This window comes from Tauraco erythrolophus, chromosome 6 (genome assembly GCF_009769465.1).
Source record: "Tauraco erythrolophus isolate bTauEry1 chromosome 6, bTauEry1.pri, whole genome shotgun sequence".
In the NCBI taxonomy this organism is placed as follows: Eukaryota; Metazoa; Chordata; class Aves; order Musophagiformes; family Musophagidae; genus Tauraco; species Tauraco erythrolophus.
The window spans coordinates 7,819,530-7,840,175 of record NC_141470.1 but is presented as its reverse complement, the minus strand read 5'-3'; the positions used below and the strand labels follow the sequence as shown (position 1 = coordinate 7,840,175).

Genomic DNA, 20,646 nt, shown 5'->3' with positions numbered 1-20,646 from the left:
GAGGGCTGATTCTTTAAGAGCTCAGCAACTCGGCCAAGAAGGAAAGCAAGAACAGGCCAATGTGTTATCATGAGCTGTGTATCCAGAATTGTCTTCGGATAAGAGATCTGCACTCTGCAAAAAGTCAGAGGCACAAACACCCTGACACTTGTGAAAGGTCCCTGATCATAAGCCAGAGACACCTCACCTTTCATACGGATCCAACTCGTACGGATCTCCAAACACAGAGAGAGAAGCTGCACCAATATCCGCTCTCATCAGACCGAGCGAGGGCTCCGTCGGTTTGTACACGGAAGGAATCAAGGTCCCACGCACAGGTTTACCAAGACCAAGAGTTCTTGCAATACGGTAGCGAGTCGTAACCTCGTTTTTCACCTGCACAGATAAAGAGACTGGGTTATTTGTATGTTAGGGCAGGTACGTATTCTGGGTTTGAAGCCCCAGATTCTTCACTGAAGCTAAGTACAGTCATCAGGTTAGGACTGTCGGTAGCAGAAGTGGCGTGCATTTATTGCCTGTATTTGTTTTAAAGCATTTATTAAACTTCTAACTATGGCCTATGTGTCACTTCATACAGAGACTGCACATATCAGATGCAAGTTAACAGATAAGTTTCTAAAAATCTTTAGCAATGCCATTCAAAACTGTCAATTCCTTATTAAAGGCTGGAGGGACAGTTCTGGCTGTGGGACGTAAACTCTAGATAAGGTAGCTGAGGACAAAAGTCAAGCTGGTGCAGAGTATTCAGTATAGCTGATGTGAGAACACTATCCACAACTGAAAGGGATTTTGAGAGCCCTTACGGCTGATGAGCTGGGTGTGCAACAACACGGACACAAACATCCACAGCCTATTACAAAGGATAGGTGGTAGCAATTGTAACTGAGCTTGCACCAGTGCTAAGTAAACACTACAGCTGAATGGCAAGGCATAACACAAAGCCTGCAGGACATGCTTTACAGCGTGATCCCTGCAGTTCAGGCAACGGGATTTGTCAGCAAGCCCAGCAGGCCTGCCTGGAAGTTGCAGTTCATTCCCACATACAGTGTCTTTCTGGAGTACACTGGGCATCCTGCACATACTCCCACCATAAAAAAAAAGTTATCTGCTATCATTACAAGACAGTATTTTTTCCATTGAATCCCATGTTATAGTGCGTTTACAGTGGGCTGAAAAATGGCAGATACTGATATTGGCAGAAACTCACATGCAATCTTACTCTACTCTTTTTCCCCCTTCTCTTCTTTATATGACGCTTGCGTCTCTTCAGCTGTGTCCCTGAACTCTTCTTCCCAGCAGAAGATTTTGTCTGAGTTCGTTTTTTGCCTCCTACTTTCTTCCTCCTACCTGATGGGACAAAAGACAATCAAGCACTGGCACTGCATTTTACCCTGCACCCCCCTTTTCATTCCCCCATGGCACATAAAGCATCTCAAAGAGGCCTACACGGCATGGTGCAACAGTATAAAACAGCAGAGCAGAAAAAGTGCAATCATTAGGATTTATTTAAAAGCAACCTTCAAGGCACCTCTGGGCAGAGGCAGTATGGGGAAAGAAGAATGTTCATGTGGTATACATCTATGCAGCTACAGATGTAGCAGCATACAGCTGGTCTAGAGTATTTTGTATGATTCAGGCTTATCTTCCCAAAGCTTTTATTCTTGAAGATGAGAACTACAGAAGGTGTCCGATGCCCTTACCTGTTTTTCTTTTCTGCCTAGTAGGAGTCCGCGGGGTAAGAGGACGCTGGTAGATGGCTGTGTTTAGGCCTGCTACAACTGCCTCAATTGTTTCATCCAGAAGAGAGGACATGAGGTACCTTGGCACATGCTGTGGGGGGGATTAGAAGTTACATGATACTGGTATCTACAGGTCAGCAACAAGTTAGTTTTAAAAGCATTCGACGAAAAATAGATTTGAGATCCAATGAGAAGCAATCATGTCACCAAGCTGTCAGTTAAGCAATTATGTCACCTTTCCCACCTATTGACTGTCATATTAAGAAGAACATGACCTTGCTCTTCAGCCTCCCTCAGTATTACAAGTCACGGCTAGCCTAACTCTGACTCCTTAAATGAGAACAATCCATGAGACTGACACTTCCTCAATGAACTTTCCCAAACCCACCTAACTGACCTCTGGCTCACCACGCAGCAAAGTGCAACGACCAAAGACTGAAAAGCCAAAGCAGTACAGGTCCCCTGTCTTAAACTCCTCATTCTTTAGGTCAGATTTACCTAATACTGTGAAACATGTCCAGAGGCAGCATATCAAACACACACCTCAGGGCACTCAAAGAAATGGCAGGTGTGAGTCCCCCAGAGCATCACTTCATTGCGATAAGCAGTGGCTGCTCCTACAAGGTTCAAATTCCTCTTCCTCTCTATACTCAAGGATCAATCGCATTTAAACAAACATATGTGAAGCAGATGGATTCTGGACCACCAGCCTCAGAACGTGAGCTCAAAGCCTCCTTGCCAGGCAAATATAGCACAGGTTTGTTCCTTCCTTTGGTTGGAAAGATGTTAAGAACAGGTTTCTCTCAACAGTTATGTTACGTTGGCCATGCCCACACCAACCATATTCCTAAAATGTCACAGAGTCATAAAATGGTTTGGGTTGGAAGGGACCTTTCAAGATAACCTAGTCCAACCCTTCTGCCATGGGCACGGACATCTTCGCTACCCTCTCTCCTTTCTTCAAGCAACTACAATGCCTCAAGGTTTCACATGAGCACAGCAGATGCAAAGATGCCTCTGATGTTACAGATTATTCACTGTGCTTACTTGCTACCAGAGTATATGCATCAGATCCTTGTACATTTTGTAAAGGTACATGTGGCACAAACACTAGAGAAGAACGGCTTTAGAGCAGCTTGCAATGGCAAAGCAGCTTCAAACTGCAAAATGTTTGAAAATAGAATACACCAACAGAAATAAATGCTTCAGTTCATCTCACTATTGAAGTAATTTCACCAGGCTTCTCTGTTAGTGTCACCAATGCATGCTCCAAACTATTTTCCTGAGCTATTTTTATTAGAATGCCATTGTTTTAAGTATCATGGGTGCCAATAAATACTACATAAGGTTCTCTGATATGGAAGAGAACAGGACGGAGAAAGGAAAGCCCCAAACATTAGCCTAAACATTATTTATTTTTCTAGAAGGACCTAAAATAGTGCACTATCTAATTAACCACCAGTAGTTTAGGCACCTACAGAACAACAGATGAATTACAAAACAAACTACCTCCCTGAACACTAAAGGTTTCCAAGGATCCACAATCAGCACCTCTCTATGCTTCGAGGACAACAGCTTACACACTCCTTAACCAGTGGAATTAAGCTTCTGTCAACTCAAACTACAAGCTATAATAGGACGCACTTTCGTTCAGAAACAAAGGAAATAAATAATAGTGCCTTTCTAGGTATAGTTTGTAATAATCTCCACAGATTGAGAAGTGGAGCTAGGAATGGCTTCTTGAATGGGAAGTATTGGGCTCCCAGGCTTACACTACTATGCAACAATGAAGTCCCCAGGTACCACCCCTCTCATCTGCAGGAGACAGCTCCACACTATTTCTAAAACAGCAGGTAGGGAAAGAAAGAACTTGCAGTTACCTTGCACAGCCCTTCGCTTCAAACAGCATTATTGTACAATTAATTTTTTCAACATATAGCCCTGACGACTTACATGTAATTGCTTAACAACAATGCATCGAATCATTCATCGAGTTTTTCTATTTTTTTAATTCTTCTGAAGTTGAAATTAAAAGGCCTGGGTTTGGAGACAGGGCAGTTGGCAACCAGATAAGATGACCTCCACCACGGAGGACATAACGAATTTGAGGACTACTATAGCACTCTGGGAAGTCCTTGAATCAAGGGGTGGGGGTGGGGGGGAATACTAAAAACTTAAGGCAAGCTAGATCTTTGTTCATGCTACTTACTGCTATAATTCAGATCATTTGGGATTTGCTACAATTTCTCTCTTCTCACTTACAATGATTTTGATGAGAAATTTGACAGGTAGACTCTGAGGAGCTAATTAACAGTAGACTGCTCTTCCCAATCAGCAGGAAGGTAAGATAATGGAAAACCTCCAATTTCCCCCTAGATTTCAGCTTTTTGTTTTGCTTCCCTTAAGCCTGTCTTTATTTACCTTTACTTCTTCTGCCTGAAGCTACAGAATATAAAAGTGTAGCTCATGAAGTTGATGCACTTCACAATCTCAAGTGCATTTCCTTTTTCTTTCCCATCTGACCTTTATAACTGGATTACAAGGGAAAGCTTGATCTGCCAGACCTTCTACCTTCAACTCAGTCTTTTCCCAGCCTGCACTTCACACTCCAAGGAGAGCCTTTACAGCAGACCCAACCTGAAATCCCCAGCCAACTGGCTGACTTGAAGAAATATTTAGTTTTACCCTCTCTTCCCTTCTCCCTCTTTTCCATATTTTCCTATCTTTGGAAAAAAAAAAGACTTTATACAATCAAAACCAAAACAGCATGTTATTGTCAGATGAAACCAGGTCTATTTTCATGGAATCGCACAGTAATTCAGGTTGGACATAATCTTGGGGTGTCCCTCAGAAGGGTCTGACCTTTCTGTTCACTGGTCAACACTGAATTCAAACCAGGTTGGTTAAGCTTTTTTTCTTCAGGCAGGTGCTGAAACCCACCAAAGATAGAGATTTCAAAAACTGTCCAAGCAACTTATTCCCATGGTTGACCATCCCCAAGGGAAAAACAATTTTCCTTATGTCAAGTCAGATCCTCCTCTTCTTTTCAACAGTCGTAGATTTTCACATGTTTCTGCCAAATTCAACAGCAGCATTAATGAAGAACTAATTAACATATCACTAGTCCCATGGAGGTTATTTACAGGCTCTGCTAAGTCACCATATGCTCCTGTGCAATTTAAGGCTTTTTATATTTATGCAAGTGACAGAGTGCTTTTGCTTTGTTGAAAGCCAGAGGGCAAAGCAGGCAGGAGATCCCCAGGTTCAAAAGTTCTCAGTTTGCATCACACTAATTGTTGCCTAAAGGATCATAATTGTCCCAGCCAACAGAAACATTCAGAAACATCTCGGCTGCAGTCATCTTTAGTAAAAAGTTCAATGAGTAGAGGATTTGAGGGACCTTGGGTATTTGGGATACTCGCTTGCATAGATTCTCTGGTACCCGTTAATGTGGTTGATGAGGACACTAGCATCTCGGTTTCTTCTCTTCAGTAAGAAGCTGATTTTCACAAACATAGAAACCTTAAAAATACTAAATTTTTCTCTTCAATTTAGTTGAAGGTGGCCAACAGGTTCTTGCTATGGGAAAGGTGGTAGGAGGACAAATAAGCAAATACACAAGTGTCAAATAAACATGCCCTGTCTCTGCAAAAAAGCATGCGAGAAAAACAGAAGTGGTGCACAAACTGTGCATTAATAGCCACTGGGAAGAAAAATACAATTTTGCTCACAGCTGAGGTGATAAAAATGCAGATTAAGAGAGGAAACTACTACAGATCTCAAAATAGAGCGTCTTGGTCATGTGCTGCACTCAATTTGCACATGTTCTACATCTCCATTTAAAAGAACTCCGCAGCTACTAACCATTATGCTATGGACAACAAAGTGCTAGTGTCAACAGAGACATTTCCGCAAGGTTCTTCCAGAGGCTCATTAGCAAATACTCCTAAATACCTGAATTTGTTGCGCTGTTGTTATCCGGTTTCTGTTCACTGTTGCCCTAACTCGTTCACTCTGCCGAGTTCTGGCTATAGCTCGGGTTCGGACATGAGGACGTAGCCTACTGGTGGTAGGAATAACATCAGCCACGAGAGCAGCAACCTCTTCTTCACTGACATGATCTGCATCTTGAAAGAAAAGATGCCCGGGTCAGTCGTCTTTCTACAGATGAAAGCACTTCAAGAATTTTGGACAAAAAAAAAAAAAAATATCAGTATTCCCCTTCTTAAACCAGTCACCTCCACAGGCAGACATTATCCTCTCAGAAGGAAACAAGCACAGATACCACTGCTTCAGACTGTTACACAGGAAGATGATCTGTAGGTAACAGAAATTGTTGCTACCTTGGCAATATGAGGTCAGGATACTAATAAATTCTTTCCAGTGCAATACAATGCAGCTGCACGAAGGTGCTGGGCTTGCCTCAGGAAGGTTAAAGAATGCTTATAAGAAGCAGGTCCACAGGCTGTAAACGCGAATGAAAATCTTAAACAAGATTCTCTTATCAGTCAAGAGTTCAACTCAACTCTTTAGATTCAATCAAAACAATTATTTAAAACAAAAAAAACCCTAGAGGTTAAACAAGTCTTCAAAACAGCACATGCTTCACATCATCTAAGTCAAGAAAAAATATTTACTTTGCCCGAATACCACAAAACCCTTACCTGCAGCAGCACTGACACCCATGGGGGCACAGGCTGGGCAGAACCATTCATCTACAGGGACTTCACTCAGAGGTGGATTAAGACATTCCATATGATACCTTGAGAAAAGGAGAAAAAAAAAAAAGTAGTAAAATAAAAATCAAACAATGTACTCCTTGGAAGGGAGTCTTTTACCTCTAGCCACACACTACATAAGGCAGACATTTTCTTAAGCTTGAAACTATGGTCTACGCATCCACTTCTACCAGTCTCTGAAGAAACGATGCTAACTGATAGTTATACAAGGGTCTTCAATTCTAGATTCTTTAGGCTCAAAAAAGCTCAGAAAAGTGAGCGTTTTTCCCTCACTGTGTGGTGTATTGCTTGCCATTTGAACCCAAGCTGCAAATGTACAGAGCCGACACTGATGATAGCAAAGAGAAAGGAAATAAATATGGAGGTGCAGGAAAGACAGGCAACCAGGAAACATCAGCTTCCTGCAAAACAACATGGTATTAACGTTATTGGTACTTATGAACGTTTTGTTTTGCATGAACAGACACAGGTCAACTGCAATGACTTGTTAAGCTGAATGAACACGTTGCATCCCATATACACCTGGCACGATTAAGACAACTGCTGGTAAAGATTTCTGCATAACTGCACAAGCTAGGTTGCAGAGCACTGGTCAGTCACTGGTTTCATACAGCTGCTTGCAGGACTGGAGACTAACCACACTGACTTCCAAACACCATCTGACAGAGAACTGTGCTCATTCTTATCAAATCTCAAAGGGAAAGAAGGGAGCATGATGCTCCCTTAAGCAGGCTTTTTGAAATGTTCTTTACCCAACAGGCTCGCAGGTGGACTGAACAGTCTCACCAGCCACGTACAGAGAAGCTACCTAGGAAAGCCTTTTAACATTTCCCAACTTGGGTTGTGTAATTTGTTCAATTCCATTTTTGGCAATTAAAACCCAGCCAAAGCAACATGTGCTAGTAGCATAGAATTTTTGAAGCGACTCATGTTCAAGTTATGTTACTAAAAATAATTAAAACAGATTTCCCAAGTAAATGAGATGCTTCCCATGAAAACCTAGTGCTCAGAATAAGTTGCCTAGGCAAGGAACACAGGGAGATCACAGCCTTCAAACAACAGTTTCAGCTTCAAATTAGCAACATCTCTACGACCAACTTAGTTATTTTTCTAAAAAGGGAAATCCTACTGTTTTTTCTAACTCTAGAATTCAAGCATTTGTAAAGAACTTATTTTCCTAAAATAAGATAAAAATCAAAACTGTATCAGACTTGGGGAAAAAAGCAGTAATAAGACATGAGGATGTGTTTAACAATATTTAATGTTCCTGAAGGTGAATCAGTGTTATGGACTCTACAGGACACAAAGACAAAACTAGACTTACCAGTTGTCTAGTTAGATTGCTAGAAGTCATGTTTGAAAGATTATTTTATATATGCATTGCAAGCAAGTATTTCTCTTTGTTCAATGGGTAACTTTTGACATCAAGCTGACAATGCTGCAAGACTGATTAAACAGTATTAGAGCTTTAAATTCTAGCAGAAGACTGTAGGCCCAAAGTTGTGTTCGAGTATCTTGATGCATCTACTTAAACACTTATTTTATTAATCAGGGAGGGGAAAAAGAAATATGTTAGGCAGAGACAGAACTAAACAAGAGTCAGGGAATCATTGAATAGCTGTGGCTGTAAAGGAAAGACCTCAAAATGTCAAGAAACTGTGAATTTTAAGCACTTCTCCTGCACAGCACTAATGCCCAGTCAGTTGGGACAAGTCACGCACCCTCTCAAGGAGATGTAAAGGATGTGGTTTTCATCCTCCGTGCCCCCAGATGTTGCACGGATGAGCCCAATCATCTTCATCACTTGAAGGCATGGTCAACTGTTTTGGTGGTCTGCAGCACTAATGTGTGCAGGACTCTCCACTCATACGCTGCTACATGACCAGAAAAAGATTGATCACATCATGGGGATGTCTGCGCTACAAGCACACGGATACCAGTCTAGCCACCGATGAGCCTGAAGAGAGCACCGAGGGGCAGCTCATTGACTAGATAGTGCCTGTGAGGACTGCCAAACGGTGGCCAGCCCTGCAGTGCCATCTGCAATCATGCAGGTGCTACATTCATTCAATCTTTCTTACCCTGCATCACAGCCATCACACAGCAGCAGGCGATCCTCACGGTCACTTCTGCCACACACCTCACAGAAGGTTGGATCATCCTCTCCATCATTACCCTGAGTTTTTGTGTTCTCAACAGGAATCTAAATAAAAGAAGGATTCATAATTTAATTTTATGCAGAATGAGGCACTTTTTTAAATCCACTGTCACATTAACAGTACCTGCAGCAAAATCTGAAAGTGAATGAACCAAAATGGCTGTTACATACCAGAACCTTCATTTAGTTCATTTAATACATCTAGGACATGATCAAATGCTTGAAAACATCTACTAAACTTGTCTACTGACAGACATCAACTACAGAAAAATGCATTTTAAGAACAGACGAAACCAAAATTCCCAAATGAGATCAAAAGTAGTCAAACAAGCAAAAAACCTCCAAAAACAGGACAAAAGAAGAAAGCAAGCTTAGCTTTCTTTCCCCCCAAAACATATGATTTGAATGTTAATTCGCAATTCTGTTAAATTGCAAACACTTAATAACAAACCACCAGTTTATGAAAACAGAACGTCAAACTCCTAAACGTCCCCTGAGACCAGCATTTTTCTGATATAATAAAGAGCAATGACAGCTCTTTAATACTTTTTTGTGAGAGACTCCTAGTGCAACTTGGCCCATGCCTTTAGGAGCTCTACTGCTGCTGTGGTCTCTCTGCCCTTACAAACCCAAGTACTACACAGCATAGCTGGCAGCAAGACGTAAGAAAGAGCTCATGTATAACCTAAATTATTTCTATTCATCCTGTAGCAGCACTTGTATGTGCAGCGTTTTCCCCACGTGGACAGGCTTACCAATGCAGAAAAGCTTAAAGTCAAAAGTCCATTATGCAAAAGAGGCAGTTACAAAAACCACCTTTTTCGCCATCAGAAACTATGCCACACTTCAATCCATCCACAACACTGCAGGAAACGTGGTTAAAGCGGAAGAAAAATTTTAACAGTTCCTTAGAAGGCGATCTCAAAACAGGAAAAAAATAATTCATCCAGATACCAAATACCAGACAAACATTCTAGAAGTGTAAACCTCTGAATAGCTGTTTTGTGGCAATTGGCCTTGTTTGCCATAGCAGAAAGCTCACCTTTTTTAAAATTTTACCACCAAAGTGTGCCCGAATGCTAATGTAGTTAAAGAGGATTCGATCCACTGGACAGGAGTTTGCATTCTAGAAAGAAAAAAAAAATCCATTTTTCCCCATACAGTTAATAAGCACATCTCTTGATTCATATTTTTTTGAAAGGAAATCTTCACTGAGTAATGTAATAAACGTTAAATTAACATAGTAATCATTTTAACAGCTATCAGTCTTGATATTCTAAGTACTTAAATTTGTACTTTAATTCTAAGTACTTAAATTTGACTTACATGGTTTACAAACGACATATTGTATCAGAGAAAACACGCGTTTTTAGAAAAGCATTTATTATACCAAAGCAATTGAATTATTATTCAATTGCCATAGCAACACCAAAGTTCTTCCAAAAATTGCCTTGAAATAGTGCTCAAGTTTTACAGTGTTTTCTTTCTTTTGGACAAATGAGCAACTGGAAATGGCTTACAAATATATTCAGCAAGAGTGATGTTGTTTTTTTTTTTAAAATTAAATTACCACTGGTACTGCTGCATGCACAGTAAGCTGTTGTACTTCTCACTCTGGATTATGATTGTGGGAACTACACAGTTAGGTGGCAAGAAACTCTGACTGAAAACTGAATTCAGAGCAAACTGCTGATTTAGAAAAGATATAAAAGAACAGTGACTATGTTTAAATGTTCACTATCACACAGACATTGCATGACACTGTCCCCCTAGAACAGACTCCCATCCAACAGCCACAACACAGAATTCAACAGAGAAATATATACACACACACAAAGAAAACCAGTATTACTGGTGTCTTGACTTGAAAAAAAGATTTTAGATGCCTAGAAACACACTTGCTTACGACATTACAGCTTTCAGAGAACAGAACAGCTCAAGACGAGTACAACAAAAACAGATCCATACTTCACAAGCGTGAATCCTGCCCAAGAAAGCATTAACCCAAGTCTGTGTAAAAAAGCTTAAGAAACCAAACATAAATATTACAGTGTTTCGTCCTCATTACAGCAGAGCATCATGATCAGAGCACACCAGAAGGCCACAGGACATCAGGGATAAACCAGCTCACCTTAGACCACTCGACGATGCAGTCCAAGCAGAAGTAATGGGAACAGTTCTCAGGAGTCCCAACAGCCTGATCCCTAAACGTGTTGAGGCAAATGGGGCAGTTTTCACCATCCTCATCAGAGGAAACGCTCACTCTGTTTACGTGTGGCTCTACTTTCAGAGAATCAGTCATTCCCCTCACAACTGTCTCAGTTTCTTCCTCCTCTTCCTCATCATCGTCTTCGCAATCTTTAAAAAGCAAGAGATGAAAAACAACTCTCATGTAGTGCAGGGCTTCAGCAGCAAGGGCAGAGGAGGTCGACAGCATAGAATACCAGTTCAGAAAAAATTCCAAGGAAGTTTATTTTATGGGGCTGCAAGGGTGAAGCACAGCCTCCCCAGTTCGAGGCAATAATTTTTGCTGTTTTCTTTTTTCCTAAATCTCTTCACTAAAAAGCAACGGATTACTCTGGCGAAAAATAAAGCCTGATAACATGGCTAGTCTCACAAGAGATTAAAAGGACAGACAGCAGAAAACCAACAGATTATCAAAACAACAGAAGAGTAGGATATGTCAGGCTACCACTGAACACTGAAGTTAAAAAATAAAGGTTTATTATGATAAAGTTATCACATATCCAACTTTTTTTTTTTTAAATAGACACTCCAGAGCATAAGAAGCAGCAACACACTGAACTGCAGAAGAATAGATTGAAGATTTCACCAGAAAACTGATTTTGAGAGTCAAGAGATCTGGGTGTCTACCTGGAGACTGCTTAAAGAAGGTTAGTTTTGAGTAAAATTGATTTTAAACACTCAGCACACATTGATGAATGGTGGGTTTATTTTTAGTGTAAAATACAGAGACGTGTGTTAGTCTGTCCTTAAAACCTGTGAATTAAATTAACATTTTCAAGAAGCAGTGAAAAGTTACCTAAAAAACACTCTCCCTTATTTGAGGGTTGTTTGTTTTGTCCAGGATTTTATCTGTTTGTTTGGGTTTTAGGGTTTTTTTTTTTTAGGGGGGAGGGGAGCAGCTATTGTTGTTTTGCTGTTTTTTTTTTTTTTTTTTTTAATAATGTAAATGAGGCCCTTGTCTTTTCTATTGACTTCTCCTGTCTGGACATAGCAGAGAATACTCTAAACGATGGATTAACAAAGCGTTTTGGCACCGCGCATCAACTTTTTAGTCTACGTTCAAATCAGTTTAACTATTAACTTGGAAAACTGTACTCTTGCCTTCCCAAGAAGCTTTAAGATGTGATAAAAAACTATTTTTGTCTATCCAAATAACAATTTGAGTGCAGCAGTTTCAGAAGTACACGCATCTACAGAGTACATTTTCAGTAAAAGTAACAAATCCAAGTAACATCCACATTCCTTTTTCAAAGGAAAATTAGTGAAGTCGTCTGCCCTCCTCCCTAGGCTTAACAGCGAATAGTAATTCATTTCCAAAACTCCTCATCACAACATTCACTTTAGAGCTCCAAGCAATCAAACATGCTTTTCGTAAGTGAAAAAAATATCATGAGCCATTGCTGCCATTTTTGCTTTTTTTCTACCCATGCTGGGGCAGAGCTCACTCCTACTGACTACAACTACACCACTTTGGCTAGTGGATACTCTTTGAACATACAAATGCTTTAAAAACCTAGAAATTGAGGAATATTACTTGTTTGTCTATTACTGTATGATCTGGACATGAATGGATGAAGCATGGCCAGCAGGTCGAGGGAGGTGAGTCTGCCCCTCTACTCTGCTCTTGTGAGACCCCACCTGGAATACTGCGTTCAGCTCTGGAGTCCCCAACATAAGAAGGACATGGAGCTGCTGGAGCGAGTCCAGAGGAGGGCCACGAAGATGATCCGAGGGCTGGAACACCTCTGCTATGAAGACAGGCTGAGAGAGTTGGGGCTGTTCAGCCTGGAGAAGAGAAGGCTCCGGGGTGATCTTATAGCAGCCTTCCAGTACCTAAAGGGGGCCTACAGGAAAGCTGGAGAGGGACTTTTTACAAAGGCATGTAGTGATAGGACAAGGGGCAATGGATTTAAACTGAAAGAGGGGAGATTTAGATTAGATCTAAGGAAGAAATTCTTCACTCTGAGGGTGGTGAGGCACTGGAACAGGTTACCCAGAGAAGCTGTAGATGCCCCATCCTTGGAAGTGTTCAAGGCCAGGTTAGATGAGGCTTTGGGCAACCTGGTGTAGTGGAGGGTGTCTCTGTCCATGGCAGGGGGGTTGGAACTAGATGATCTTGGAGGCCCCTTGCAACCCTAATCATTCTATGATTCTATGGACATTGCAGCAGCATCTGTGGATTTACATCTCATGGTTAATATCTGGAGGAAAAGCTTTCACCCCACTCTTCCGCCAGTTATTAAAAAAGTGCCTGTTAACACACATCAACAGACCTACCTTCTAATTCTTCATCTTCACTTTCTTCCTTGTCCTCCTCTCCTCCCTCTTCCTCAGTGTCATCTTCTTCCTCCTCACTTCCAGTATCATCTTCTGAATCACAGCTATTTCCACCATTGCTTTCTTGAAAAGAGAAGAGGAGAGGAAATGCCTATTTGATGCAGACAGACAGGCCGAACAGTGAAGGACACACCAGAACTCCTGCTCAGGACATTATCTATGAAGTGGTAACCCAGATTTCCTCAGTGATGTCAAAGCTGCCTGTTCTGAGAAACTCAAGGCAAGCACGACAGCAGTTTGAGATACAGAATTTAGGAAGCAAACCAAAAAAGTTCTCAGGCAGAAATAAATAAACAGTCACAAATATTTCGTTACTTCTCTTTGGAGGTTAAGCCCGTGTGTTCTCCAACCTGGAACAGAAACATGCACATGCTGCACTTACCTGTTTCACTGAGGAGCACAAGACTCTGTCTTTTGCCCTTGCCTAGCGCAGCATTCTTGTTTATCAGTTCATCCTGGCTGTCATCATCCATGGCAGGACATCGGGAATCCACTCCCTGCAATAAGGCAGACGTGGGTGAGGCAGTGCACCGCCCAGGCGAGCAGAGCAGAGCGGGCATCAGCCTGGCAACGAGCACTCAGTGCATCTGCAGTGACATCGACGGCAGAAGGGACATCATTCTGCAGCCAAGGCTCCTCACACCACTCATTAGTTTTCCCAGTTTTAGTCGGAGGCAGCTACAGGTAAGCAGTTATCGTCATGCGAAGTTTCACATCCCTGCTGCTTGCGGAACTCAGGTTAAGGAAAGATTCAGCTTTATCTTGGGCTCCTGGGTGGCATGAAAAGGTATAACCAGAACTCCCCACTGAAAATAGGAATAGAAAACCTGCAAACACCAAAACCATCCTGTGGACTAGCAATAAAATGCAAAACTGAAAGGGGCCAGAGGTCTTTTGAACAGGATGACAACATGTGTTTCAAATTAAAATATTCTATCTTGCCCAATTGAAACGAAACAACAAGAAAGATTACGTATTTTATGTCTTTTTTAAAAAAGGCCTTTTCACAGCTCTGTCACAAAACAGGGAAGCCTCAGACCTCACAACCTTTATTACAGAGAAAGGAGGAGACTCGATTTGGTGCATATTAATGCAATCACACCAATTGCTGTGCACTAGCACAGACTGGCAATAAAACTGACAGATAGTGAGAGATGCCTCATGATCCAAATTCATGATGACAATCAAACTAGAGCTTTAAATACATAACTTTGCAAAGCATTAAGACAGACAGATCCCTGCAAGCTTCTATATGCAAGTCATGGAAAAATATATTTAATTGACACTTAAAGCTAGATGTCGTATCTCAATACAGAAAAAAAAAAAAGGATTCTTCTGCAAGCGTGGTAAAGAAGTTTCAATCAGGTGCTCTTCTCCCACTCTCCCTGCTCTGCACTACATATCTCGCATATTAAGAGAATTTTTGGAACAAAACATTATGTTTTATTCAAGTGCTCTTGATGCATATATTTGCTTGCATACTCCCTTTTTGAGCCATGTAGCACAGCTCTGCATTTAAGAGCCTTAAAAATGTAGGCTTCGCTAAACCAGACTAAACTGCAAATGGAGTTTTCAATGCTCAGGGAAGGAAAAAAAAGAAGTTAAAAAGAAAAAAGATCGAGCTTCAACACAACCAAGTTATTGCTAAAGATTTCTCCTAACTTCAGTAAGAATCTTATCTAAGCAGAGGTTTAAACTTTTAGCTAAATTCGTGGCTGTTAACAGAACTGCATTTAGAAACAATTTACGTTGGCTGAAAACACGCAGACTCATCAAAAATCAGCCACTCCGTGATGTAACTGGAAAAAAAATAAGAAGAAACACTAGGAATTTTTCAAGTTTCAGCAGTGCGTCTGTATGAATTATTCAACTGAAACTCAATTATATAACATCCTCCCAAAAGCTAAGTTAGCTACAGCAACACAAAATCCGTGGCACAGTTGCAGCCAGAACACATAAGGGCAGAGACTGGCAGCGCCAGTCCCGCAGCAGGGCAGCAGCGGGCAGATTTGTCGTGTACGCAGTGCGAATTTCCATGGTGTATTTAGATTTTAGGCAAAGCCTCTGCCTGTATCGCTTCCCCACTGGCAAGTTGTGGGAGCAGAGCAGGTTCCTGCTGACCCGTCACTGTCACATCCAGCCAGCTACGGCACTCCTGAGCCACTGGGGACGACAGAGGCCAACCAAAGCCACCGCAGGGGTAAAACCATGGACAAGCCTCCACTTATCCTACCACCACGGCCTTCGGTCCCTGCTCCCTAGTTCTCCTTGAAGCAAAGCAACAAACACAGCGAGGAAAGGAGCTTTTTCTTGTTAAAAGTGATTCCCACAAACCACAGCTGTGACCAACATAAAACTTAACTACATTTCCAAACAGCAGGCATTTCTTTACTGCTGTGGAATCAAAGTCATTTTCACCCTGCAACCTCATGGAAAGATATTCTTTAAGCACAGGGGCAAACAAATCAGCACTTGTGACCTGACAATCTAAATGGGCATATTTATGCTGCACATGCAAGCTTGTACTTTGCTTGGAGGCAAAACTTGCAGTTAAGGAAAATCTGGTACCACAGTGAACAATCAAGTCTTCGAATCTTGTCAGTAAAAAATGTTTGTTTTGTGGATAGCTGGGAATAGACAAGGAGAAATCAAGTGAGAGGAAGTGAATTTGAGATTAAGCGCATCACAAATTTCACTTTACCAACCTTTTCCAAACTGGGCAGTTGCTCTCAAAAAAAAAAAGAAACCAAAGTTGACTATATACCTAATATGAGAGCTTGTTCTCCTATTTTTAATGGACAATAAGCAGCATTTCCAAGTTGTTTTTTTTTTCTTATAGGAGACGTTTCAAACAAATTACCACTGTGAAACACAAACACGTTTGTGATACACTTCAGGGAGCTCACTCATCTGTACAAAAAAATCCGGCTTTCGCTCCAGCACTTAGCACATCAGAATTTTTCTAACCCCTCCAAGCTGGAACCAGCAGATACAAAATAGGTAGGAAGGACTTTTATTATTACGTAAACCAATAAGTTTTGTTAAGAGATTGTAGTTGTTTTTCTGAGGCAAGCGTTAACATTTGCTTCTGTAACATAAAAGCCCAGACTGCTAAAAAGCAAACAGTTATCCCTGAAGGCTATTCCACTGAGGCAACTACAGCTGCTTTCAGTTTTGGGGGTGCCAAGGACCTACCCTCACCGCTGTACCGGGTGCCTCACTGCTTGCTCGCTTGGAAAATCCCATGGTGTGCAGCAGTCTATATACAGCCCTTCAGCAGCAGAGGTTCTCACACCCACTGGTCCTCTCTTCTGCATCCTACTTTGAAGACTCTATTCAGGGTAATTTCAGATGTGCCCTCAGCAGGCAGCTGGTGAACACAGACGCAGGGTAACCTGCCCAGAGACCCCTTGTCTGAACTCAATACCACTAATGCAAGGCATGGCTGCTCACAGCAAAACCCATTTCAACGCCCTGGGCAGGTGCATCATTCACACGTCCACAGTCTGTGCACGGCACATCCAGCTCTCCTCCTCAACATCCTCCTGCGTGTGCACCAGCGCTTTGCTCCAGCCCTAGGCTCCTTTCGCCAAGGCGCAATCTCACCAGGGCCAAGTGGCATAAATCGTAAGCCCAGGCTTTGCTATTAAGATAGATTACGTTTTCACATCGAGCTGCCTTAAGTCCTTTCAATTGTACAATCAAACAGTGATTACAAATACTTTCCTCAAGCTGTATTAGCAACAGGGTTTTCTGTTGGCTCCAAGAACCAAGAAATACTTGATGTATTTCCTCCAGAACAAGTGTTTATCAAACAAGCACTTCAGTAAACGTTTAGTTTTTTGAACTAAGATCCTTACGCATTACCACAAATCGGCATTTTAATATGCTTTATGTCCCAGCTAGAAGGCAAGTGCAGGTTTCCAACTATCAGAGAAGTCACAGACTGCAAAAACACTCAAGCTCCATCTCATTCTGACACCAAGTCGACAGAACTGCCTACAACAGCGAGCAACTCTTCCACTCACATGCACCCTCCTTTCTAGCACCAACAAAGTTCCTTCATCACCGACTTCTTACAGCAGTTTCCAGTTTTTAGAAACAGAAGAGCTACTGGACAAGGCATTTATTTTAATCTGCTTGGCTAACATTCAGGATTACACACAGGCGAAGAAAACAAGCCAGGTGGATTTTCTCAGAAGGTGCTTTTGAATGCTGATCTCATTTCATGGGCAATCATTGAGCAGTCATGTTCCAAAGAGCATTTATAACTAAATTTAAATCTACTAAACATTCAAACATATGAGCTTTCAGTTCTCCTTGGCACATCTCCTTTATTTATTGGGGTTTTTTTTGGTGGTTTTTTTTGTTGTTGTTGTTTTAGGGTGTGTTTTGTTTTTTTTTTTTTTTCCAAACTGATCAAATAATTCAGTTCCCTCTGGAAAACCAATATCACACATCAGAAAGCATTTGGCTTTGCTTCCAATTTCATATGCTACACTGAAAGAAAAGAAAATAAAAGTTGTGAAAACCATGGTTGCACCCAGCTGGAAAACATCTGGCTGGACATGGTGCGACTAGAATCTGCCACCACCACATTCCAAAGGTAAAAGTAAGAGGAAGCAAGCAGGTAAATTATTTGGATTAACGAGAGACTCCTATAGCCTAGAGTTGTGCACTGCCAATCTAGCATGCACAGGGAGCTTTAAAAAAGCCGTCTAAATCTAAATTTAGATCCAGCTTTCCCCTGTTTAAGTTACAAAAAGATTAACTCTTAAATACCACTATCGGAACTGCCCGTGTAACAATTTAAATAACAAAAGCGTCTAAGAATTTAGCAGATAAGGCACACAAAATTAATCCCGGGATAGGTAAGGAAGTGCTTATGTTTTGCCCATCCTGGCCCTGCCCTAAATTTAGCCACCTTAAATTCCAGGACCAAAGCTGTCCACCAAAGCTACCCCAGGAGCTGCCACTGCATTCTTCGGGGGGTTTGCAACGCAAACAAAGCAAAGCACGGGCTTTGCAAAGGCACTTTTGAAGTGCAGCATCGTACCCTGAGGAGCAGCTGGGCGTTTTGTACCTCTATTCAAAGCAGCAGCCAAGCTCTATGCAATTCCCTGAAGCTACTGGCTCCGTTTCCAGCTCTGAATCCAACGCTCTCCAATGCCGCACATCCTCCTCTTCCTTAACAGGTTTCTTTTCATAGGAAGAGTCACCCTTACCGGTGAGCTGCCTTTCAGCATCAGTCTTTCACACCATTCTCATCTTTAACTACAGTCTTCCCTGCTGCTTAGGGCACGGCTGGGGGAAAAAACCCCACACCACAACAACAAAAAAAAACCCACTAAAAAAACAAAAGCCTTCTGCACGTTTATTTTTTTTTTTTTTTTGTGCATAGCCATCACAAAAGGTATGAAGACCTACCGCCCTTTAAAAAAGATAATAACACAGCGAACAGCTCTGCACCGTCAGCGATGCATCCACGCAACAACCAGCAGAAAACCCAGTAATTAAAACCGCAGAAAGCACTCCCTCCCCACCGGGTCTGACCACGGGGCGTGCGACGAAGGGCACCAGTCACGCAGCTCAAAAACGCGCCAGTAAGCGCAGACCCCTCGAGGCGAAGCCTAAACGCGCTCTCGCAGGGGGCGAACGGGTGTAAAAACACGCTCGCACGGAAACTTCATTTCTGCTTTTCGGCCGACAGGTCCGCTGACTTCACGGCAGGAGGCTGAAACAGCTCCTAACTTCTCCAGGCGCGCTCACGTGCGCACCGCAAACAACGGGAAGCGGGATGAAGAGGGATGGGGCGGGACGAGACGCCGGAATCCCTTGGGTTTATTTACTAAACGTCTTCTCTGCAGCGGCGAAGGCAGCTGCCTGCTCCAGCGCTCGGATCGCTCCCCAGCACGGCCGCCGCCGCCCGCTCGGCCCGTTCACCCCCGCGGGACCGCTGCTGCGAGAAACCCGGCCCGGGCGGCCCGAACGCACCCCCGGGAGGCGGCTGGGCCGGGGGCAGCCCCCCGCCGCTCGGCCGCGCCTTCCGACAGCCGCCAGGCAGCTGCGGCCAGCGAACAAACCCATAAAAGAGTCTGTTTATAGCAACGGAGCCAAACGAACGCAAACAAGCCCGAGCGCGGCGGCGCCGTTCCCCTCCGGAGCTGGCGGCCGCTCCGCGCGGCTCCGGCCCGAGCCCTGCCGCCCCCGCTCCGCCCCGGCAGCCGCCCCCGTCCCCGGGCACTCACGCGAGTAGAAGGCTCCGGCGCTCACATAACCGGGCCGGGCCGGCGTAACGGGGTGCACGGCCGGAAGCGCCCTCGGCCCGGAAGTGCTGCGGGAACACTTCCGGGTAACCGGCGTGCAGGCGCGGCCGCGGCGGAGGGGCGGACGGGAGCGGCGCGGTGGGGCGAACCATTCGGGCACGGGGGAAACGGCCGCGGGAGGCGGGGCGCGTCGGGCGGGACCACCGCGGCGCCGCGGGGGGGCGGGGCCGCCCCGCCCTGGCCGGAGGGCGCTCAGTCCCGCGGGCGGCCGCGGGCGGCGGCGACGGCGGCGCCCGGTTGCCCCACGGAAGCTGGGCTGGCGGGCGCGTCCCCCCCGACACCCGCAGGGGGCTCGCTGTCCCCCTCGGCCGGTGTCCCCGCGTTTCGGGGGTGCGCGCAAAGCCGCCGGTCCGTGTGGGGTTGGAGGCTGCGGGGCTGCCTCCGCCCGCCGGTCCGTGTGGGGTTGGAGGCTGCGGGGCTGCCTCCGCCCGCCGCCCCCGGCGCCTTGTCTCCGGGGTATGCCACCCCCTCACGGAGCTCGGGCAGGCGGCAGTCCCCGCGCAGTCGGCTGGGCTGCCGCCGTCCCTCCGAAAGCCGTCTAGGCGGCCGGTCGGACGGGGCTCTCCCGGTAGTGCCCGCGCAGCCCAGGCTGCTCCCGAGGAGGAAGGCGTGCGCTCTGCGAGGGCACGGATCAATTTAAAAATACCTCTTTAAGACGGCGCAAATCGCGGCTGATTTCTCCCCCCGCCCCCCAACTCCGCCTGGCTGATCCCAGCCCAGATGTTCCCGTTCCTGTGGGTGATGGCACGCACGTAGAGGAGGAAGGGCTGTTTCCCCCTCGCGCACTGTTTCATCAGCCGTGGTTTTCCGCCCGAGCCGCGGCCGTCCGTCGGGACGGGGAGCGCTGGCCGTCTCCGCTCGCCCGCCGACGTGACCGGGAGTGAACGCGCGCGGCCTCGCAGACACTCGGTCATTGTCAGAAATCAGACGGGGGCCGGGGGGAGAGAACAAGGTCTTTTTCCTGAAAACAGAGCGGAGCAAAACGGGCAGCAGCCTTGCTGCTCACTGCCTGCCCGCTCGGGGCTTCGGGAACGGGGCGAAGTGGGATGGGTGGAGGTGGAAACCCTGGCAAAGCCGCAGCCAGGAAACACAAAGTGCCT

At 44.4% G+C, this 20,646-nt stretch overlaps 2 protein-coding genes across 3 annotated transcripts in view; both read right to left on the bottom strand.

Moving 5' to 3' along the window:
• PHRF1 (PHD and ring finger domains 1) overlaps positions 1–19,534 on the bottom strand; it is a 32,690-nt gene extending 13,156 nt beyond the window's left edge. For both annotated transcript variants that reach the window (XM_086613012.1, XM_086613013.1), the window contains exons 1-11: positions 19,469–19,534; positions 13,603–13,717; positions 13,161–13,283; positions 10,768–10,994; positions 9,679–9,762; positions 8,560–8,681; positions 6,404–6,501; positions 5,694–5,866; positions 1,701–1,830; positions 1,208–1,347; positions 188–375 (exon numbers count right to left, since the gene is read on the bottom strand). In XM_086613012.1, coding sequence (XP_086469138.1) covers positions 188–375; positions 1,208–1,347; positions 1,701–1,830; positions 5,694–5,866; positions 6,404–6,501; positions 8,560–8,681; positions 9,679–9,762; positions 10,768–10,994; positions 13,161–13,283; positions 13,603–13,693 — 1,376 coding nt within the window. In that variant the 5' untranslated portion in view covers positions 13,694–13,717; positions 19,469–19,534. The remainder of the gene's footprint in view (positions 1–187; positions 376–1,207; positions 1,348–1,700; positions 1,831–5,693; positions 5,867–6,403; positions 6,502–8,559; positions 8,682–9,678; positions 9,763–10,767; positions 10,995–13,160; positions 13,284–13,602; positions 13,718–19,468) is intronic.
• Positions 1–20,646, bottom strand: part of RPLP2 (ribosomal protein lateral stalk subunit P2) — a 161,243-nt gene that overhangs the window by 123,643 nt on the left and 16,954 nt on the right. The gene's annotated exons all lie outside the window — the stretch shown is intronic.